Source organism: Pholcus phalangioides, unplaced genomic scaffold (assembly GCF_987345545.1).
Source record: "Pholcus phalangioides strain wild (caught in Gottingen) unplaced genomic scaffold, Ppha-v1.0 ptg000003l_1, whole genome shotgun sequence".
Lineage (NCBI taxonomy): Eukaryota > Metazoa > Arthropoda > Arachnida > Araneae > Pholcidae > Pholcus > Pholcus phalangioides.
In genome coordinates this window covers 51,721,511-51,744,522 of record NW_028301596.1, presented here as the reverse complement: position 1 = coordinate 51,744,522, position 23,012 = coordinate 51,721,511, and the positions used below count along the sequence as shown (strand labels likewise).

At 34.1% G+C, this 23,012-nt stretch overlaps 1 protein-coding gene across 5 annotated transcripts in view; it reads left to right on the top strand.

Annotated features, from left to right (window-relative positions):
- LOC149088790 (fat-like cadherin-related tumor suppressor homolog) overlaps positions 1-23,012 on the top strand; it is a 540,044-nt gene that overhangs the window by 483,343 nt on the left and 33,689 nt on the right. For 4 of the 5 annotated variants that reach the window (XM_089250161.1, XM_089250171.1, XM_089250137.1 and 1 more), the window contains 11 exons: positions 5,294-5,458; positions 6,205-6,357; positions 7,491-7,704; positions 7,913-8,046; positions 8,914-9,074; positions 12,521-12,843; positions 16,081-16,749; positions 17,915-18,729; positions 19,613-19,778; positions 20,106-20,327; positions 21,203-21,226. In XM_089250161.1, the coding sequence (XP_089106287.1) occupies positions 5,294-5,458; positions 6,205-6,357; positions 7,491-7,704; positions 7,913-8,046; positions 8,914-9,074; positions 12,521-12,843; positions 16,081-16,749; positions 17,915-18,729; positions 19,613-19,778; positions 20,106-20,327; positions 21,203-21,226 (3,046 nt within the window). The remainder of the gene's footprint in view (positions 1-5,293; positions 5,459-6,204; positions 6,358-7,490; positions 7,705-7,912; positions 8,047-8,913; positions 9,075-12,520; positions 12,844-16,080; positions 16,750-17,914; positions 18,730-19,612; positions 19,779-20,105; positions 20,328-21,202; positions 21,227-23,012) is intronic. The other variant, XM_089250155.1, reaches the window with a different exon arrangement.

The following is a 23,012-nucleotide window of genomic DNA, read 5'->3' as shown; positions in this document are numbered from 1 at the left end:
AATCAGACTAATTTTCAAATCCAATACAGTTATACGTTATACGTTTGAATAAAAATTCGGAGGCCACAACAGACGAAACCGCCAGTGGGTCCGGAAATAACGTTTTCAGAGATTGCATCATTTCTCTTCCACCCTCTATTGTAACCATCTGACCAATGATGAAACTATGGAATTTTTCAGTTTTTTTACTTTTTTCTTTTTACTTATTTTTTTTGTTATTTTTGTATTTGAATTAATTACGGCCGTTTAAGAGAGAGTCTTCTGTACTTAATTAATGTGTTGTACGTTGTTAAATAGGCAAATAAATAATTATTTCAAATAAAACTAAAATCGTCAAATTTTTTTCATCATTTAGATTTTATTACAGTTTTATTACATAATTTAAAATCAAATGCACAGGTCGGGAAGCGAGCACTTCCTGCCCAATAGTGTATTTTCAAACTTTTTAAAAACCCATAATGGACTTATTAGTAGACGATTTGATGAAGACTTTTAGTTTAGTAAGTGTTTTTGACCACAGGATAAGATGATAAGATAAATCACACAGTTCAAATTTTCTTACTGAGTACAACAGGTGTACCACAGACCAGGGCCTAAAATAGGCGGGAGGAGGCAACTGCCACGGGTGGCAGATTTTAGGGGCGGCAAATTTTAAGGACCCTAAAAATGTTATAAAATTATCGAATTATACCAATGAAGGGGCAGTTCCCCCCTCAAAAAATCACATAACAAATGACTTAATATTTTCACTCCAAATGCTAACTTGACATTTCTGTTAATTTTTAGATGTCTTATTAAAAATGCAGTAGAACCTCACTATAACGGACTAATAGGGACTGAAGGTTGCCCGTTATAATGAAAGTCCGATTTATAGTAAATAGTATCAAATAATACAGTGAAATCTCGATTAAAGGATATTCTGCGAACCAAGAAAAAATATCGTTATAGTGGAATTATCGTTATATCGAGAGGTAGAATTATCATTATTATCACAATTTATGCTGTTGGCAGCTCTTCTGAATTGGGGTGTTATTAGTGTCACAACAAAATGCATACACAAGTGTTTATTTACAACAAAAAATTCAAATTGATTAGTTTATTGATTAAATTCAGTTAGTTGTTTCACTCTGTAAAGTAGTTTACTTTACACAATACATTTGTGTTACACAAAAAAAAGTAGCTTCATGGCAAATTTTAACGCTTTTGAAGCGCAAATAGTGAAAAATACCGTGGAATTATTAAACAATCTCGAAAGAACAAAAACTGGTGAGGAATATATTGAAATATTCAGAAATATATTGAAGGTGATTTTGAGTGAAATATAAAAAATATCGTTGTAGCGGGGAAACGAAATCTCTCAAAAATATCGTTGCATAAGAATTTATCGTAGTAGAGCAGAGGTTCTTAACTTTTTTCAGCCGCGACCCAAAATCAATCACACGATCAACTTCGCGACCCATGGACTTTATTTTAAATTTAAAAATGCTCAATAAATATTCCTTAATAACATGTTTGGTTTGATGTCGCGATTCATAGGTTAAGAACCAAACCACTGTAGTAGAGGATATCGTTGTATCGAGAGAATTGTAACAATGGACTATAGGCAATTCGAAACAAGATTTGGAGTAATATCGTTGTAGAGGGCTAGATGGATTTATTGTAATATCGAATATCGTTGTAGCGAGGTTCCACTGTACTTCTTATACGGTTGTAATTAATGCAACAAGGAAATCAATGAAAAATCCTAATTAATTCAAACTATGTTATAATTTCACACATTGCAAACCTAATAATCATATTTTACAACAAAACAGGAAAAATTAACTGAAAAAAATGAATAATAATCATTCTAAATGCAAAAAGGGGTCTTCAACTTATATAGCTCGTGATCCAAATGTGACCCTCGGAGCCATAGGCTTACACAGGATTTTCTCAAGGGAGGGGTTTTCACATCATTTTTCCCCTCCGAACGAAGTGGGGGGGGGGGGGTCAGAACCTCAAAATCCCTTCCTTGCGTACGTCAATGCTCGGAGCTATTTGGGCCCACCGAAGGTTTTCAGAAAATGGCTACTTTACATTGAAATTATGAAAGGAAATTAGAATTGGTTGAAGAAATAATTTCAGAATTAATAAAAATCTATATTTAATGAAAGAAATAATATCAGAATCACTTTTAAAAACAATTTCAGAATTTTAATTATTTAATAATTGATGAAAATTTTTAATTGAAAAATAATACCAGACTCATTGAAAGACGTTAAAAAATTAATGAAAGAAATATTGTTTATAAATAGAAAAACATTTCTTCAATAGAGGGAAGAAATTATATCAGAGTAAATATAAGAATTATATTTTTAATGGAAGAAATTATTTCAGAATGAATAAAATTTAATGAAAGAAATTATTTCAGAATGAATAAAATTTAATGAAAGAAATTATTTCAGAATGAATAAAATTTAATGAAAGAAATTATTTCAGAATGAATAAAATTTAATGAAAGAAATTATTTCAGAATGAATAAAATTTAATGAAAGAAATTATTTCAGAATGAATTAAAATTATTTCAGAATGAATTAAAATTATTGTCAATGAAAGAAATTATTTAAAAAATTTTTTTTAGAAATTATTATTTTTTATTTGTTTATTCTATTTTATTTTTACTATTATTATATTAATTATTATTATTTTCTCTTTCAGCCACCTCGTTGGGCACTCTGCCTGTTGTGGCCTTTGCCTTTGTATTATTTGTATTCACAGTGAATAAAAATCTTCTATATTATGCCCGCCCCCCCGTTTCGTTTAATAACGAAAAATGCCACAGTATAACATTGTGGCCCGCGTACTTTATAAAATATTTCAATATGGATGGCCTCAAGGCCTATGCCTCAAAGGTTGAAGACCCCTGCAGTAGACTCTCGCTAATCCGGTACGTATTAGACCACGGTGTGCCAGATTTTACCGAAATTGCTGGATTAACTTTGAAGAAACCCATTGAAATAATATATGAAATTTCGTGCAAAGACGTAGTCAGGACTTGATCAGCAATTAAGAAATATTAGAACGTGTTAAGGGGTTAGGGCATCAGGAGAAAAGTGACACCACACCACCTAAATATCCTGGACTACTGGACGTGCTGGATTAGAGCACGACCGAATTCTCGAGAGACTACTGTAGTTGAATTGAAATGCTCAAATAAAAATTTATCAGATAATTTATATATTTTTAGTTTTGCTTACCGTTATTTTTGGAGATTCTGCAATCTAAATCCTAAAGGAAATCTTGAGGATCGGCATGAACATTTTTTTCATTACTATAACACACATTACAATTACATTAACAATAAACACTTTTCGGTCTGACACAAAGATGCTGTCTACCCAAGCCTCCTTGACCAATCCAAAAATGTAGCTCTTTTTTTTAGAAAGAAGGAAAAGAAACCCCCTTGATTTTTTTCAGCCCGGGAGGGAGTGTTAAAAGAGAAACAGAAAAATCACGTGATTCAGAATGCATGTCATTCAGCATTCATTTCAAACCCCACTTTTTTTTTGTCATATGGTTGTATGGTTCCAGTCATAGATTGCAAATGTATATGTTGTTTGAACCAGCTTATAGTATTTCATTCAAACAAGTGGGAGACAAAATCACAATAAGAGCTCTACTACATTCATTTTAATTAGTACGAGTGTCTCTTCCTGTCGATGTCGCCTCTTGCCGATAGCCATCTTGCCATCCATTATACTGTATACAAAAGCTTACACCAAAGCTGTCGTATTATCGGCGCCCATAAAAGCATTTAATACTGTGGAATGAGACATCTGTTTATGCCTTCACTCCAATTTTCATTTCGGACAGACATTAGGACCTGCTGTTCTCACCCCTCCTCCTGCTTGTGCCCTTAGGGGAAATACTGTTTGAAAATGACCCTCCCTGAATGATCGCTTTACAATGTCTCTTCCTTCTTTGTCGGGGAAGAACTGGCCCTTGAGAGCTGCGTCTTGTAAATTGTTCTTTTCTTTCAGTTCCCGTTTTTCTTCCATATAATATGTACAGTATACATTAAAAAAAAAAAAATTGCGGTTAAAAAAAAAAGGGAGAGCAGATACTGTACTTAGTTCAAGAGATTTGTTGATGCGCATGTAAATTCATATGTAGGATGAAGCACACAACTATTTGGAGGCCCCCTGCTCTGCCGAGGCCCCAGGCGCGCGCCTCATGCGCCTGTGCGGTAATCCGCCACTGTTCTCACCATATTCAGAAACAAATTTCTTTAGTTTCCGTGAAGTCCTTTGCTTTGCTTTAGTCATGTTGAAAATTCGATTTCACAATACACAAATTTTTCAAAATCGATACAGAAATTACAATCGCTATGAGGATAAATTCTGAAGAATTTGAAAATATTGAGGCCTTATAGCTTTTATCTGGACTTGCTGGAACTTGATTAGATGCAGTGATGGTAATCTCATCGAGCCAAAATTTCTCTCAAAAATTTTCCTTTTGAATAAGTTGTTCCCACAAATTCAAAATATTTGTGCTGCCATCTATAGGTAGAAATATCTAGCCAAGTCTTTGACTTTATAAAAGCATTGCACTAAATTAAAAAATAATAATTCTTTTTATTTGATAAAAACTCTCAAAATTGCCCACAAATGCTAAAAAGTTCCCCATGGACCAATTTTAAAAATTTTTTCCCTGAGTTACCATCACACCGATTCAGATGATTAATCAGACACACACTGGTGTCGTTGAAAGGCTAGTATTTTTATTCTCTAAAAATTCAATGTTATTGGTAATTGGATAAAAAAACCTGAATTTGAGGATTCTTTCTGAATCAGTAATGACGTTTCATTTTTAGTGCATAAAAATCCTAGCCCTAAGAGCTCTCGTCTGAATCGGAATAGCGGAGAAAAAATTTACTTTTTATCAAATATCATCAAAAATTCAAAATATGCCTTAAAATTTTGAAAATATGCTCTATCTCACAGAAATAGCGAAATAAGCAAAAAATGAAAAAATATGCAAAGACGTAGCAATCAGAGTCCTACTAATATAATACTCAGAAAATTACCAGCTAATAAGACAAATACAAGGTAAATACATAAATAAAAGGAGTTTTGTATTTTCCTTGTATGTGCCTTATTCATTGGTGATTTTCTGAATATATATTATTATATCTGGACAAACTTTTGTACCCAAGTTTGAAGTTTTGTGCATTTGTTGTTTTGGCCTATAATATATGCATGAATCCCAAAAAATTTTAACATTTAAGCATTTTGTTTTTGGTTTTTTTTTTCAGATTAGGGTTGAAGATAGTGGGAAACCCCCATTGTCATCAATTAGCAGAATTGTTGTATGCATTGCTGATATCAACGACAATGACCCAGAGTTCTGGTTAGGCAATCCACTTCAGTGTCCAGTTTTGGAAAACGATGTTTCTTCACCCGATTCCACTATATGTCGTGTAAGTATGACTAACTGAACCATATGAGTGTCTGGAAACATCACTATATTTTTCAATTTTTCGTTGTTTCTTATATGAAATTAAATTGAAATATATATATTAGCGATTTTCATTTTTGTAATAGCATTATGGAAATAAAATATAAGAAACAACAAAAAAAATTAAAAAATATAGTGATGTTTCTAGACACTCAAATTCATGTTGATCACCTATGATATGTTTTTAAATAAATTTCATTTTTCGAAGGCATGTTCATCAACTCAAAAAAGTGGGAGAAATAAGTCATTGCGCTATAATTTTTCGTGAAATTTCTTTATAGCAGGTATTCTTATAAACAGGGGTCATTTTTCAAAGGGTCCTTAAACTTGGACAGGAAAACAAATAAATTTTTTTTTCACATTGCTATGTACTGAATATTGTTTTGTAAAAGGATTCGTAGCCCTCATTTTATTGGTGCAGTCAGTTCGAACACAAACGTTTAAGAACTCCTATTTTCTTTTATATTAGAAAAAAAAATTGTTGAAAAATTTCTCTCTATATTCATTTGGCCTGCGTTTTTGTTCTATTTTTTAAATTCAACATGAAAAATATGTTTTGTAGTTTCTGTCAATTGATTGAGATATAAATAATACTTCATAAAAATTATTAACTTTTTTGAGAAATTCTACATGTGACTTATTAATCAAACAGGGTTATATGTGTGTTAACTTTTATTCATAAATCAATATATTTTTATTTTTTAACAGATTATTGCATCAGATGCAGATGAAGGTGAAAATGGCAGAATCACATATTCTTTAGATAATGTTCAAGAAGCTGTTGGATTTGGCATCAATCCAAAAACTGGAGCCATTTATTCGACTGCTAAACTGACATCTGGAGAAGTTCATAAATTAGTTGTAGGTTCTGCTCACTTCTTTCCCTCTGCATGTAAAGTGTCATTATTTTCTAAACCTTTCTTTTCAACGTGTTGCAATTCTTTAAAATATTGGTTCATCTCTCCGATTATATTTATTTATATATTGGCATAATCAAATGTTTTGAAAAAATTTTCTTTTGATACAATGAATTAGCTACTTAAGTTTGATCACATATCTCTCTCTCTCTCTCTCTCTCTCTGTCTAAAACGTCCCATTACTAGAACGCAAATTTTCTTTTCTATAGATGGCTGCAGCTGCCACATATTTCATCTTCATCTTTACAGATTAGTTATAAGAGCGCAGAGTGAAAAATAAATGGAAATAAAATGCAGTTCTTTCAATGTTTTCATATGTTTAAAGATATAAATCTGGGGGAAAACAATTATATGTTGTGTCATTGACACAATCACAAGTTTAAGGATGAAAATCTCTTTCACACCAGTGCTGTATGTCTACTGTTGTACAGGCACATTCCATGTACCAATTCAAAACTTCTAACACGTACCAGTTCATTAAAAGTTCGGTAGTGGAATACGAGTTGCATGTGTGGTTTAGTAGTAGTAAGTACTGTTGTTCTTGTACCAGAATTTAAAGATTTATTCTAACATCAGTGGAATATTGTTTCAATTTGTCCGATTGAGATTTATTTATTCATTCTCCTAGCTTTGATCTGCACTGTGTATTTTTTAAGATGTAGCAGGATATGTTTCCATTATAGTTAACCAGTGTGGTATCTTAAACCTGGAGTCGTCAAATATTCACATCAATGGGGTATGTTTTGATTTGATCAAGAAAGATTTATCCATAGACACCAAAAATCCTTTTAATATATGTCAAAATGTTTTGAAGGAGGAGTTCTGAATTGAGTTTTTTTTAAGGGAGAAGGGGAATTGTGCTGGTTATATGTAACTAATTCTACATTTCATATCCTATATCTTGATATCATTTGCAATGAGTTCATTAACCCCCTTCACCTATATGGTTGTACTAATTCTGTGTTTTGTGTGAAAATATTTAAACATGTGTAAGTATTAATTCACGCAGAATTCTGTAAATTTTTTTTTGTTTTTTTTTGAATCTTTGTATCATATTTTAATTTGTTAATTCTACAGGTTAAAGCTGCGGATAATGGTTCTCCATCACGTAGTTCCACGTTCAAAGTATCAATTGAAGTTTTGCCAAGACCTACAAGCTCACCAGGTGTCCCAAAATTTCCAGAAATGGACTACACTGCTACTGTTGCTGAAAATGATAAAATTGGCTGGGTTATTGCTTTTATGGTGGCGAAAGATCCTGATGGAGACCAACTATGGTACTCTTTTGCTGGTAGGTGTGAAATTTCCTTGTTGAAATAGTGAATGGGTGTGATTCGTAGCTTGCCTACTATTCTTCTACCAGGAGTCATACATCTTCATATGCTGATCAACATATGAGATATCATTATATTTGCTTTCACTTTTCTCTGTTCATCACAATTCTGCAATTTTAAATTATTATACAGTTTATAATTGATTTGTTCTCATGAAATTTTTAGGCGGAAACATAGATTCAGCTTTCATGATACAAGCAGGTACAGTTGTTGTTTCACGACCTTTGAACTGGACAAAGCAGTCTGAATACAATCTGAATGTTAGTGTTACTGATGGGATACATACAGTCTACCAACAGGTATCTTCCGAATCATTTCGTTTTTGTACAGTATGCTTAGTTTTTCACTAAAATATGTCTGTATGCTGGAGGTAAAGGGCGGGCACCATATCATAAAAGGGAAATTTTACAGGAGAGCTGTTCAAAGATTTTTTTAGTATGTCTTTCTGTGGAGCTCATTTGTTTTATAAAGTGAATATCTCTGTTATTCATTAAAGTAGGATTTGGTGTTCCCCGCCCATGGCCCTACATACTACTACTGTTGATGCACAACTCCAGTCATATGTATCGCCATATGACAATTTTCAACCAGTGGAGTTGGGTGGGAAATAAAAGCACCATCTATCAGTGGTTGCCCCAGGTTCTGTAGGTAAAGAACTTCTTTCTGATGTTCTTAGGCTTGATTCAAACTCGTGGACCATGACAGTAACCTTCACAGTGGAAGACAACAATCTTACCACAGCGCCACTCGGGCGCCCCCCCCCCCACTACATACTTGAACTCGGCCTCTAGGCTGGGATCTGCAGCGTTCCTCAAGCCAGACTTGTCACAGTCCCTTCTTTAGTGAATTTATGGCATGAAGAAACAAAAAAGGTTGATAATAATTTACCCTCATGTGTGGGTGGGGCATGTCTAACTATGTGTTGTGTAACAAAAGTACTTCAAATTAATCGTATCTCAATATTGACGAAAATGAACATAGTGCCCTTTACCTCTAGCATACAGATATTGCAATTTATGGGGGGAAAAGTCTACACTCACATACAGGAAAACATTCTCATGTTTTGTACATATGCAGTTATGTGTTTGTTTCAATAAACTCACAAATATGTGGAATTAATTTTTTTTTACCCGCATCTTTATTTCTATTTGTTTCATTTGCTTTAGCTACATGTTCAAGTTAGTGATGTCAATGACCAAAGGCCGGAATTTTCTTCTAATGAATATACAGTTAATGTTTTGGAAAATGAGCCTCCAGGAAAAGTAGTTCTCGATGTGGAAGCTTCAGATGATCAAGACTCTCGTTTATATTTTTCTCTATTCAATAGGTAAGTACTCATTCATTTAGTGCATGGTTTCCCAAAGTTTTTGTTCCATTGTCTCCTTCAGAATTGTCTTTTCTCTCATTGTCCCCCAACAACTCTGTGCGAACCCATAGTTTCTATTGCTCCCCCCATAGGGCGATATTTCCCACTATTGGGAACATTGATTTTGTGCAAATCTCATGTGCCTTAGAAATATAGTCAAATGTGGTTAATTTGAAACTCAAAAGGGACAGCAAAATAGTTCTAGTTGTCCAAAATTTAAATTACCCAATTTAATAATCCAATCCAATAGTATATAACTATGCTTTCACAAATTCTTAACTATTATAAAAATGTATTGAATGCTACCACTCATTATCCCAGTTTTCTCGCTATTGCAACTAGTACTTTTATAAAACACTAGCTATAATACCCGGCGTTGCCCGGGTTTTCTTCAATGAGGCTTTATGAACCACGTGATATCTCTCTCTTTCTTTGAGGGACATGCAAACCGTGTCTAAAGATAACCAATATGGCGACGTCCTGCGCGACTCATGAAATAAACAAATCTAAATTTAAAGAAACATAGAAATGAATAGCCCCCTCCCCCTTTTTTTTTTATGTGTGCTAGGTATTTCAATTCCCTCCCCCTGAACTTCAAGTTATCCATGTCTGCCTGTTTCAGCTTCCAAAAATGCTTAATTAAAGCTGTGGAATTTTTTCGATGCACTTTACGGGGCCCATAACTAATTTTAAAAACATCCTAAACTATATGAATTTATGCAAATAAATATCAAAAGACAATACGGAGACATTAATTTTCATGCTTGAGAAGATATAAATAAAAAGTTTAAATCAATGTTATTGCATGGATATCCAACTCAAAAGTAGGTCCGGCGAATTACTTCATACTTAATTTTCTGGGCTTCGTATCTCCAAGCGAATTCAATATTTCAAAAATCGAGAATTCTATACAATTTTTAAAATTATTGATGTGGCAGGAAACCACCCCCCCCCCCCCCCACTAAATTTCCGTATTTATGCAGTTAAATCGGCAATTTTAATACTGATTTCTATGAGGATCACCCTTTTCCTGACCATCAAAGCGATGATGGTGATGATTATAACGTCTATTCAAAAAGCCTTGTTACTGGCAGGATTGGAAATGTATCAAACCATTATAAAGGCATAAACTATTATACATATACTAACAGGATTGAAGAAGTGACAAACCGTTGTAAAGGCATATACACATCTGAAACGCATTGCTAGGGAACCACGGTAACCAAAGTAAACGTTCGGAAAGTGATTGTTGAGGCCCAAAAACCATTGTTGCCGGACAGTTTTTTGCCCATTTGGGGCATTTGCCCTGGTCTGACGAAATTTTAAAGTAGCCTATCGTTCAAGTCGGGTCCCATTTGGTATATATGCAAAATTTGGCGATGATCGATCTAAAATTGTAGATTTGTATAGAGAACATACACACACACACACAGAGAGAGACACACAGAAAATCAATTTTATATATATAGACTAGCTATAATACCCGGCGTTGTCCGGGTTTTCTTCAATGAGGCGTTTTGGATCACGTGATATCTCCCTCTTTCTTTGAGGGAGATACAAACCGTGTCTAAGGTAACTAATATGAGGACTTCCTGCGCGACTCATGAAAGAAACAAATCTAGATTAAAAGAAACGTAGAAATGAATGAATTAAAAGCCAATACGGAGACATTAATTTTCATTATTGAGAGGATATAAATAAGAAATTGAAATCAATGTTATTGCATGAATATCCAACTCAAAAGTAGGTCCGGCTAATTACTTTATATTTAATCTCCTGGGTTTCGTATCTCTAAGCGAACTCAATATTTCAAAAATCGAGAATTCAATTCAATTTTTGTAATCATTGATGTGGTAGAAAACCCCACTAAATTTCTGCATTTCTACAGTAGAATCGGCCATTTTAACACTGATTTCTATGGGGATCATCGTTTGCTGACCCTCAAAGTGATGCTGATGATGATTATGGCATCTATTGAAAAAGTCTCATTACTGGGAAGATTGAAAATGTGGCAAACCATTATAAAGGCATAAACTATTATACATATGGTAACAGGATTAGAAAAGTGACAAACCATTGTAAAGGCATATACACGTCTGAAACGCATTGCTAGGGAACCAAGGTAACCAAAGTAAACGTTCGGAAAGTGATTGTTGAGGCCCAAAAACCATTGTTGCCCGACAGTTTTTTGCCCATTTGGGGCATTTGCCCTGCTCTGACGAAATTTTAAAGTAGGCTATCGTTCAAGTCGGGTCCCATTTGGTATACATGCAAAATTTGGGGACGATCGATCTAAAATTGTAGATTTGTATGGAGAACATACACACACACAGACACACATAAAATCAATTATATATATATATATATATAGATAAATGATCATAAAAACTATTTTATTTGTAAATTTTTGATTTTCGTTCGTTTTGTTCTGGATGCTTTTGAACATCACACAAAATCTTCAAGTCGAATGGAAGATGTGATTTTAGAGCTTCAAGAACAATATTTTTTCTAACATGTCCGCGTAGACTTTGCAAGTGTTCATATAGGGACCTCTGTTGCTTTTTTTAGATTCATTTTCATTTTCTTCATCAAAAGATTTAATATGAGACTTTGTTCTCCACTTCTTCGCTTATGTCCACATCCATCCATGAATCAAACCACAATTTTATTTTCTAAAGGTGAACAAGCGTGTGAATCTCATTTGGATATGGTGTAAAATGTTGCTAAGCTACACTAATATACCAAAATAAATGAACAATGCTGCAAGAGAGACATGAATCCCCAACATATTTTACCAGAATATATTAATTGTGATTTAAGAACTTTTTTTTTATATTCCTTCCGTAGAGAAGTCTATTACAACACACATACATTTTCGTATTTCCTTTGTAGTAGAATATTTGCATCTTCCATTGGCAGGTGCTAATGAAGTGTCATTAAATGTCAGATAAAACTCCAACTGCTTTACAGAGAGACATAAGCCAGTGTGCATATGAGAATGATAATGACATCAGTGCGTTGTACTCAGAGACAAAACAAAAAAATTCAGACTTTTTTATTGCAATTTTTTAATGTGTAGGCTACATGTTATATTCAGGAAAAGATAAGTGAACTGCACAATAAAAAAAATGATGACTTATAAAGTTAACCAGGAATTTTGAAAAAAAGGCACTTTTTGCAAATGACATCTAAATCAATCTTTGAATCCAAAACACTAAAAATCCAATTATGCAAGTAATTTCAACATTAACATGTGAAGGAAACTCAAGTTCCCAATATTTGAATTATCCAAAAATTTGAATTAACCAAGTTTGAATTAGCCAAGTTCGCCTGTATTTAATAGCTGCTGCTATTTGTGTGGAAAACTGGATGTATTTTTACCTGTTTACTTTTTCGTAATTTTTCAGCGCAAACCCAAAAAGCCTGGATTATTTTCAAATAGATTCATATACTGGAAAAATTTCGATTGTACAGCCTCTTGATCATGAATCTGTGAAGAAACACTATCTGACTGCAATGGTTGGTGATAATGGAACTCCTTCAAAACGCAGCTTTACGAGAATTGTCATCAATGTCCTTGATGTGAATGATCATGCTCCAGAGTTCTTAAGCCCAACATTTGATGCTAAAGTTTATGAGACGGCAGCTATTGGCTCCTCTGTGATCCAAGTGCTGGCTGTTGACAAAGACAAGGGTCAAAATGCTAATTTGCATTTTCGTATAGCGTCAGGTAAGTATTTATTTGATACAGGTCCATTTCAGAAAAAGCTAGTTTACGAGTATAAAACCCAATGGGTTTATATGAGATTTTTTTTATCCTGTCACAGAGGGCGCTACCTCTGTACTAACATGAAAGGTTACAACATATTTCCCAGATATGCTAATGTAAAATTCAAATTCGTAAAAGTTCAGTAATTGCAATTTTTGTATAATTAGTACAGGCATCCCTCACTTTATGTGAAGAGGCCTAATCGGTACTGAAAAATTACTGCATAAGACAAAATCACTTAAAGTGAGGGGTATTTAGCCTGGGCAAGATATAGTATAGCAATTAAGGGGAGGGAGGTGAGGTTCCTCCAGTATAAATATGAAAAATTTAATTTAATGCATTATTCAAGATTATAGAATGAATAAATCTGGTAATAAATGAAATCAAAAAAATCTTCTTCATTGGATGAATGTATTTAATAGATTAATGCTATTTTATAAACATTAATTTCTGTCAATCTTCAGTTGGATGACGATTGGACCAGTTCTGCACAGTGTGGGTCTACTCTCCTGAAATTCTTGGGATGATAGGTCATAGGCAGAGATAGACTTGGATGTCTGGGGGCACGGTCATTATTACTGGGCGGGGGGGGGGGGCACGATGATGATGTCAATTCATATATGCATATACATTAGATAGGTCGACTTCACCTTTGACGCTGGGGGAGGGGGGAATGCGCCCCCCCCCCCCCCGTATCTCTGCCCATGTGATAGGCTCATACAATTTTTTAATGAAATAGTCGAGATTCATCTGTGACGGGCAGTATTCTTTGTTTTATTAATGATTTTTAAATACCTCTTGCAAATGTGAAAACTCTATTCTCATTGGAATGGGTTTCTTCTATTACAATTCTGCTTACATTACCAATGTGTAAAAAAAATCCATCAATTAATCATTTGTTTTCTTGAAAACTTGGGTTCAAAAATTGAGGGCTTTTGACTGTTATCATTCGTGTCATTTTATATTTCCTCGTTTATTATGGAGCTATAAATGATATTAATAAATGAGTCAATGTGTCATTAGCTCATTCTGATGAATGAGATTTGAGTGTTTTATATATGTACACACACATTTACGTCCTCGAATCTTACAGACTTTGACATTATAACTATGATATCTCATTAATTTGCACGCTCATTTTCAGATTAAAGCAACTTCATACGAAATTTCACAGGGTTTTCAATGTTTCAAACCTACTTTTAAAAATTGTGTTATTGTGAAAATGTGTAAAGCGAGGGATATCTTCATATGGCTAATAAATACAGATTACATAATTAAAAATAGCATTTATTTTATGTAAAAGAACAAAGGAACTAAAAATTGCATGACTAAATAATTTTCTACTTGTTGCTGCAAACATATCATTATACACATCTTACTAGAAATTGCAACTCTTATTGAAAAAAACTATTATTTTTTTCATAAATCATAGCCTTGCAGTTTCAGCAAATGTGCTTAGCATGCACACAAATTTCTGGAATTCTGGCAAATTTTACCAGTACGGTTGCATGTATCTCAAAAATACAAATAGCACCTGTGGAGAAATGGTCACATGCATAGGCGGAGATACGTCCCACCCCTGATGTCGAATGCGGAATTGACTGATCTAGTGTATATTTTGACATTATCATCATCAATCCTCACTCCCATCATCACTGTTCCCTCCCCTTCAGACTTCCAAGTCTACCTCTGCTTATTGTAACGTGCACCAAATTTTGGAAGACAGCTGAAGTAAGGCGCAATGGGGTTATTTATGTATTTATTCAATATTGGTTGGTCAAGGCCTGTACAAGGGAATGCGTAGATGAAGTTAGACAGAGACAATTGATGTTACAAAGAAAATCGGAAACTGTTTTATAATCAAAAATGCTTGACGGGAGGTAGTTCCAGTCAGTTATTGTTCGAGGAAAGAAATTAAATTTGAAACAATCTGTGGATGCAAAGATGGGTTTCAATTTTTGTGAATGGTTAATTCTTTTTGGAAAGTATGAACCTGGAGTTAGAAAATTCAAGGTGTCGATATGAAAATGGCCGTGAAGGATTTTAAAAAGGAAAGATAATCGAGAGATATATCTATGGGAAAAAAGTGGTTGCATATTGAGTTGGCGCTTGAGTTTAGTGAAAGAGGCAGAGGATGACAAACAGTTAAAAATGAAGCGGACAGATTTCTTTTGAATAGATTTTAATTTGTCTGTATTGGAGAGAGTATGGGGAAGTCTTAGATTTCACAGGCATACGAGGATACAGGAAGGATGTAGGTTTGGATGCAGAGATGTCTGAGGGGTGACGGGTGGAGTTTTTGAGGTTCCGACGAACAAAAAAGTGTTTTTAGAGACACTTATGAAAGACGTAATCAACATGGAGATTCCAACAGAGGTCGGCAGAAATAATTACACCCAGATATTTATAATTAGAAACTTCGGTGATCAAGGAGTTACTGATAGTGTAAGAAGAAATGAGGGGGAAGTCGTTTGCGAGTAATTCTCATAAAAACTGTATTTGAAGAATTAAGGGTAGTTGCCACGACGAGCACTATTCAGAGACAATGTTGAGGTTATTTTGTAGAGAGATGCTTGGTCAGATTCATTTTGCAATGTTTGGTAGATGACGCAATCATCTGCAAAGTGTCTAATAAGACAATTGATGGAATTTGGGAGATCATTAATAGTAGGAAAGGAATAGACAAAAGCAGAAGAGTAAATGGACTATCTTAAAATATGTTAGACCGAATTCATCGTGCACATATCTCCTACTTATGCTGGAAGTGTAATTTAGTGTAATACTGTCACTGTTATGTGGTGTACTTTTTTTTATCAGAGAGAATTAACTGTATTGAAAAAAAAATTAACTGAAATTTGAAAAAGTATTTCACTCCTCAACGTAATTCAGAGGAGTAAATAGAATTTTGATGCGGGAATCACACATCTAGATGCATATTGGCAAACACTGAATACAGTGAAACTTCACTACAATGATATTTGTTATAGCGATAAATCGTTCTACTAGACCTCCACACATTAGAGATCTCAATCTCTGCAACATTATTTTTTCTTGATCCACTGAGTGTCATTCTATCAAGGTTTCACTGTATATGAATTGCACTATTTTGTGGACAGTTTTGTTCTGAAGTTTCTTTTATTTTCTATAATGTCCTGCTGTCTTTTAATTTGTTTTCCTTAAATTTTCTTATTTTTGTAGGAAACATTGGTAATGCTTTCACCATCGATCCTGTTCTTGGAACTGTTCTTGTAGAAAAACAGTTGAACAAGCAGGTCATGCCTGAATACTTCCTTGTCGTCCAAGCTATTGATAAAGGCATCCCTTCCCTTAATTCAACAGCTGCGGTCCATGTAACTGTAACACTAGCCAACAATGCACCGCCAAAATTTGATCAAGAAAAATATGCAGTAGAAGTTTATGAAAATGAGAAGCCAGGCAAATTTATAATACCTGTATCTGCTGTGAGTCGATCTTCCGTGTACTATGAAATTGTCAGTGGCAATATCGAAAACAGCTTTGTGATAAATCCAACATCTGGTGTATTGAGAACAAGAAAGCCATTAGATTATGAGATGTATAAGTTTTATAACCTCACAATACGTGCAACGAACATGGTGGGTGCCAACAGTACTATCTCTGTTTTTGTTCATGTGTTGGACCGAAATGATAATGCTCCATCTTTTTATGAGGAAGAGTATAAAGGTCAAGTATTGGAGTCCGATCCCATTGGAACGATGGTGCTAGTCAATGGCAGCAAGCCGCTAGTCATTGCTGCTTATGACAATGATTCAGAGATAAACTCTGTTCTCATATATAGGATAGTCGAACAATCTGCTTTAACATATTTTAGTATCGATCCCAATACAGGTACTTACATTTTGTTTCATTTTATGTGTGAGTTATTTTCTATTATAATGTGCATCAAATGAAAACGGAACAGTTGTTATAATTAAATTTATTTTATTTTTCATGAGTGTATGAGTGTGGCGAAACTTTGTATAGGATTAGAGCAGGAGGTAAGGAAGGCAACTCTTGCTTCGGAATGAACTTGCCCTAGGTTGTCACGCAGAATCATATATGTGCTGACAGTATTGTCTAACAGGGCAATACATTGTTTTTGTTCATCTGCATCCTGTAGCAATTATTTGTGAGTAAAGGAGTGCTACATGATGTTGTTTGATTTTTAGTAGCAGAAGGAACTGGAGTTCGCGAAGTGCATTGGTAAATGAAGGTAGTGTATGGGCGAACATGCACTGCCATTGACTCGTAGGCAGGGCTACAAAAGCACAAGCATTTCTACTGCGCACTCACTTTCCTGTAGTGGAGTTTCTCTGCAATGATGGAGCGGCATGAATGCAACTAAAACACACTCCCACCTTCTCGCTGATGTCCGTAATTGTATGCCATCTGTTATTTATTATCTGGTCGACTTCTTTCACAAAAGTATTTGTGTTGACAAGTTGACTTTGACCAAGTCGCGTATCATCATGCACAGATTCCTGTCCTCTCGCAGAAATGCTTCTGCCAGTCCTTCATACTATTCAATGACAGTGTATGTTCATTATACATTGCCTTCGGTCGCTAATGCACTTCCTGAATACAAACTCCTTCTGGCACTAAAAAATGAATAACACCACATTGTTCTTCTTTACTCACAAACATTCCGCAGACACAGATAAAAAAAACTACCAATTGCCTGTTGGACGATGCAGTTGGCTGACTGCCAGCACATATCATGTGATTCCAGAGGAATACCTGAGGCGAGTTTCTGCAGTGGTGTTGCCTTCCTTACCTTCTGCTTTACCTCTACACAGGGTTTCGCCATACTCGTACGAAAAGAAAGCAAAGTATAACAACTGTTCCTATTTATTTGACTCAGCTTTATAGTTTTTAAATTGTATATGCTGTATATAATAACAATATTTTATAAAGCAATTCTAAAATAACAATTTATAAAACAATGTTCATTTCTCTTTGTTTTTTTTTTTGTGATGTCACAATTTTAACTGTACCATAACATTGTCTATTCCAGGAGCTGTACGCACTGCCAAAACATTTGACCATGAGAAAGAGACGCATTTTACTTTCAGCGTTCAAGTTTGGGATTTGGGGAAACCAAGACTCAGTGCCGAAATAGCAGCTAAAGTTTTTGTATCTGTGATAGACATAAATGATTGTCCTCCTCATTTTGATAAAATGCTGTATAACACAGTGTTATTTCTACCAACTTTCACTGGCGTACATGTTATAGATGTTCATGCTGATGATCCAGACTCTATTAGCAGTGTAAAATATAGCATCATATCTGGAAATGCAGCTAAAACATTCTCCATCAACCAACTCACCGGAAGGATAGAAGTAGTTGATTCAGGAAAACTCAGCGGGAAATATAACCTTGTGGTTCGTGCTAGTGATGGTGAATTTGAAACAAGTGCAAAAGTCACAATCAAAGTGCAAGACCAACAGAAAAATGGCCTTCAGTTTAGCGAAGAGAAGTATTTCGCCAGGATAAAAGAAAATTCGACAGAATTTAGAACTGTTGCCGTGATAAGTGTGTTTGGAGCATCTCTCAGAGAGCATCTGATGTTTCGAATTTTAAATCCTACTGATATGTTTAAAATTGGTGAGACATCTGGTGTTGTACGTACCACAGGAAAAATTTTTGATAGAGAAGTACAAATGCTATACACGCTAGTTGTTGAAGTATCGAGTGAATTTTCTAAGCATGGCAATGTGATAGTAGAAGTGGCGATCGACGATATCAATGACAATCCTCCATTCTTTGTGAAATTGCCTTATTCTGCAGTTGTTCCTGTGGATGCCCCAGTTCATCAGTCTGTATTCAAAGTAAGACAAAATTTATTCAACAGTATTGAATTCTTAGAATTCGCATTTAGGTATACAGTATACAGAACATAATAATCATTACACAGAAACAAACTTTCGTTAGGTTCACTACACGAGTGCACATACATTCCAACATGAGCCAATCCATTAGAAATTCTACAGAGGAACATAGACGAGGTGCATGTATGGTTTAGTAGTAGTAATAGTATGTTCATCAAACCTACCTACCAAAAACTAAAATCTGATTTTTCACACTAATAACCCTTTGTCACATGAAATTACGAATAGTTTTCTTTCTGTAATCAGATTCTGCTAAATAATTCGAGTACGCTTCAATTAGCACTAAGGGCATGCACGAAAGCATGTGCTCACCCCAAAGTAACTAAATAAAAAAAAAGGTTAAAATCGCATTGAAAAGTTTTTGTTTTTTTTTAACCAATATCACATCATTCTGATAGCTACCCACTTGCAAGGCCTTAAACTGATATATTTATCGTGGTTGTGCACATTGATACTATTTTTGTGAAAACACCTCTTGTGAGCGGGATGGCAGTCCTTTATGAGGAGCACATTTGTCCCTCATCTGATTTAACCTGTATTAATTCTTCCTTTAACCCACCTATGTGCCACCAGTAAGTCGAGTCCTCCTGAGTATGCCCTTGATTTGTGTTGCTATAATAATTTTTATCGATGTAGCAACTTTACTTTATATTTTTTAAGACATTAGGTCCTGTATAATCCAGCTTAGTGCCGCTAGTGCGTCCAGTTATTTAATCATTTAAGTCAGGTTCCTTCCATTTTTGTTTTTGTTGGTTTTTTTTTTAAGAGAATTAAATCGAACTGAGTCAGTTTTAATCAAAATTGCCATTATATTTTTGTGCAGGTGGAAGCTGTCGATTTGGATTCAGGAAAAAATGGTAAAGTTTCTTTTGAAATCGTTGATGGGGATAAGAGGAGTTTCCATATTGACAGAACAACTGGTGTTATCTCCCTCACCCAGGTTCTCACATCTGACAGATACGAGCTCACAGTCTCTGCCACTGATCAGGGTTTGTAAAAATGCCAAAAGCTTTTTTTTTTATTTAAATATTTACAGGAATTTAGTATTCTGTTAGTAACTGTAGTAAACATTGTATTTGTAGATTTCAGACTGGGGATAAACAATCATTCAAGCGATTTCTTTCCACTTATATAGTGTCTATTCAACTAATTTTACTTATTGTGTATACAGAAATCGAACAGGACAAGAAAAAAATCCTTCACTTAACTGATAATCGTATTCCCTTATCTGGAATTTTTTTATTGCGGTCTCGGTCCATTATTTTTTATTTCTAATTTCCAGCTTAAATATGATAAGTTCTTTTATGTACATTTAGGAGAACCAGCACTTAGTGCCACTGCAGAGTTGACCATACATGTCATCAACACAGATATGCCTATGTTTCCGAAGCAGTTCTATCACGGGAGTGCATTAGAGAATCTGGCAACTGGTACTGCTATCATGAGCATAAAGGCTGAAAGTCCGCATAGTAGGCAGTTAATATACAGCCTAGTATCTGGGCATAGAAAAGAAGATTTCATTCTCGACTTCAATACTGGTGAGATTTCAGTGTTATTCTCGAAAACAAAAGCCATTACATGCCTGCAAAATCTTATCATCGATAAATAAGTGAACTTCTCAAAAACAATGCATGTGTCTAGATATTATTCAATATAATCAATAGCTCTGTACAGTTCTGACATGTACTGCTTTTTAATTTTAAAAATGATAATTTGTCTGTAATACATGGTGAAAATCTGAACATTTATCAACCGTGATATAATTACCATTGAAACTGTTAATGTATGAAACCAGAATTTCTTATTTGGGGTCCTTGGAGATATTTCAGGGGTTATGTTAACTTGAATAAGAAAACATTCAGCTCATTTCTTTTTATATTATATACTGAATATTATTTCACAAAGAAGTATGTGGCCTTCATGATTTTTGTCTTGTTTTAAGACAAAGGTTTTTTGGAACACAATAGTTTTAGAATCTCTGTATCAAACTAAATAATGAGACCGATTCTGACTTAGCCATCGCATAAATTTGCTGATGAGCTAAATGGAATAAAATAATAGTAGAAATGCAATCGCATGAGATTGAAAGTAAATATTGTAATTTATCTGACTACAAGAATGGCATTTTTGTTCACTGCGTATGATATTAAGGAGATTTTACTTATTTTTTTATTACTGTGTGATAATATTATTTATTATTTTCCTTCCCTCTCTTCCCTAATGTGATGGTGGTGGTTTCTGTTATCGTTTTTGTTTGTTTTTTATGCATATAATTTTTTCTAAATAATTTGCTGCTTTTGGTTGTGGAATTTATTTCTTGAATCTTCATTTTCATCGTTATTGCTGCTTTATTTGATTAATTATTATTAATATTTATTTATTTTTACTTACCCTTGGGTGCTTTTATTTTTAGAAGCAGAACCTGGTAGAGGTCCATGTAAGTAATACATCCCTCTTTTGTTGCTTTTCTTTCTTTTGCTTGCTTGTTTCCCTTCCCCCCCCCCCCATCCCTTTTTTAATCAAATATACCCTTCTTTTCAATAAGTTTTATGTTTTTCAATCTGATTGAATATTCAGTAAATTTTCACAGCAATTTCATAAAAAAGAGAAGGCACGCTTTCATGACCGGAGTTTATAGTAAAATTCATACTTTTTGGGCTGTTATGCCGTGTTCCAGGGATTCTTCGAAGCAGGCATTTCATGCACTACTGTGATAGATATCTTCAGTGCAGTAGTAGCACACGGAACGTCTGCTTGAAAGAAGCTTGGAACATGGCATACTAGGCCAAAAGGTATGAACTTTATTATAATTTCATAAAAGTTATTTCATGTAAATAAGTTATTTGATGGATATCCAATTCAGTTTTGTTAATTTATATGGCATTTTCAATAGTAGTTGCTATTAATCATTCATTGATCAGAATCAAGAACTTTGAACGTATTTAACAAACTTATTATCCTGAGGTCTGATAAAATAGAATTTTAGTATGCCGCCACCTACCATCAATTTCTCTACCTATGAGTGAAGTGTAATTCAAGTATCGTGCTCACCCCCCCCCCCCCCCCCAATGCCAGAAGTATTAAATGTGTGATGTCCTTGGGAGAAAAGAACACAGGAAATGACATTCGAATGTTTGCTCTACCCATGTTACTCTATGGAAGTATATAGTAAAATATTTTTTTAACATTTGTTTCAATAGGGATACACACGTTTCAGGCAAAACTTAGATAGCAAAATACCCAAGCAGTTTATTTAAAAAATGAAAAATTTTTGCCTGCGATGCACGATATGTGTTCACAGGGTTTCTTTTGATGTATATGAATATTTTATAGTACATGTAGGTGTAGACCCATTTTGAGTAAGATAAGTGAGACATATATTCATGCAGAGCCTCTAGTTGGTTAAGAATATATTTAGGTTTTAGGTTCTTTGTTGTGAAAATTATTATCCGAAAATGAATATATTGAATTGAAAAAAATTTGAAAAGCAGTTTTTCTATATTGTTTTCAGACATTATAAGTATTTCAATGTCTTTTATGCAGAATATGAAAAACATAAATTCGTTCAAAAGATCAATTGTTGATAAATTGTGTGAATAAGCCAGGGCTGGACAAGTCTCGTGTATCAAGTCGCCATGGCGACTAAGAAATTTACATTGGTACCTAATTTTTTTTGTCCTATAACTGCATTGAACCCTTAGGACAGTGCAAAATTATTGGACATTATGTCAAGTATCTGAACAAGTAAAAAATATACTTTTTTTTTTTCAACAAATTTTGTTGATAAAAAAAATGCCTGGTGCCTATGAAATTTTGCTGGAGCCTAAATTTTTTTTCTGATTTGTAAAGCCCTGGAATAAGTTAAAAAGTAAAATTATCTTTTTCCTGAGGAAAAAAGCGAGAAATTAAATTTCTTATGTCTGTCAAAATTGTTTTCAATTTTTGTAATAGAGTGTCATGGTGTTTTTACCATACAACAGGCATCTAAACATTTTTTGGTGGTGGTTTTTTAGATGCAACTCTGTTTCAGCTCAGCATAAAGCTCTCACAGTATTCATGTTTGCTCGTGATAAACCAAAAAAAAAGTAATTTCGTCTAAAAACAAACATAGCACAAAATGCAAAACATTTTTAAATATAACTGCCAGACACATTTTGAATCGCTATTTCATTTGAAAGGCTGATGTTTTAAATTTTTGTAATAAATTAGTAATATTTTCTTCA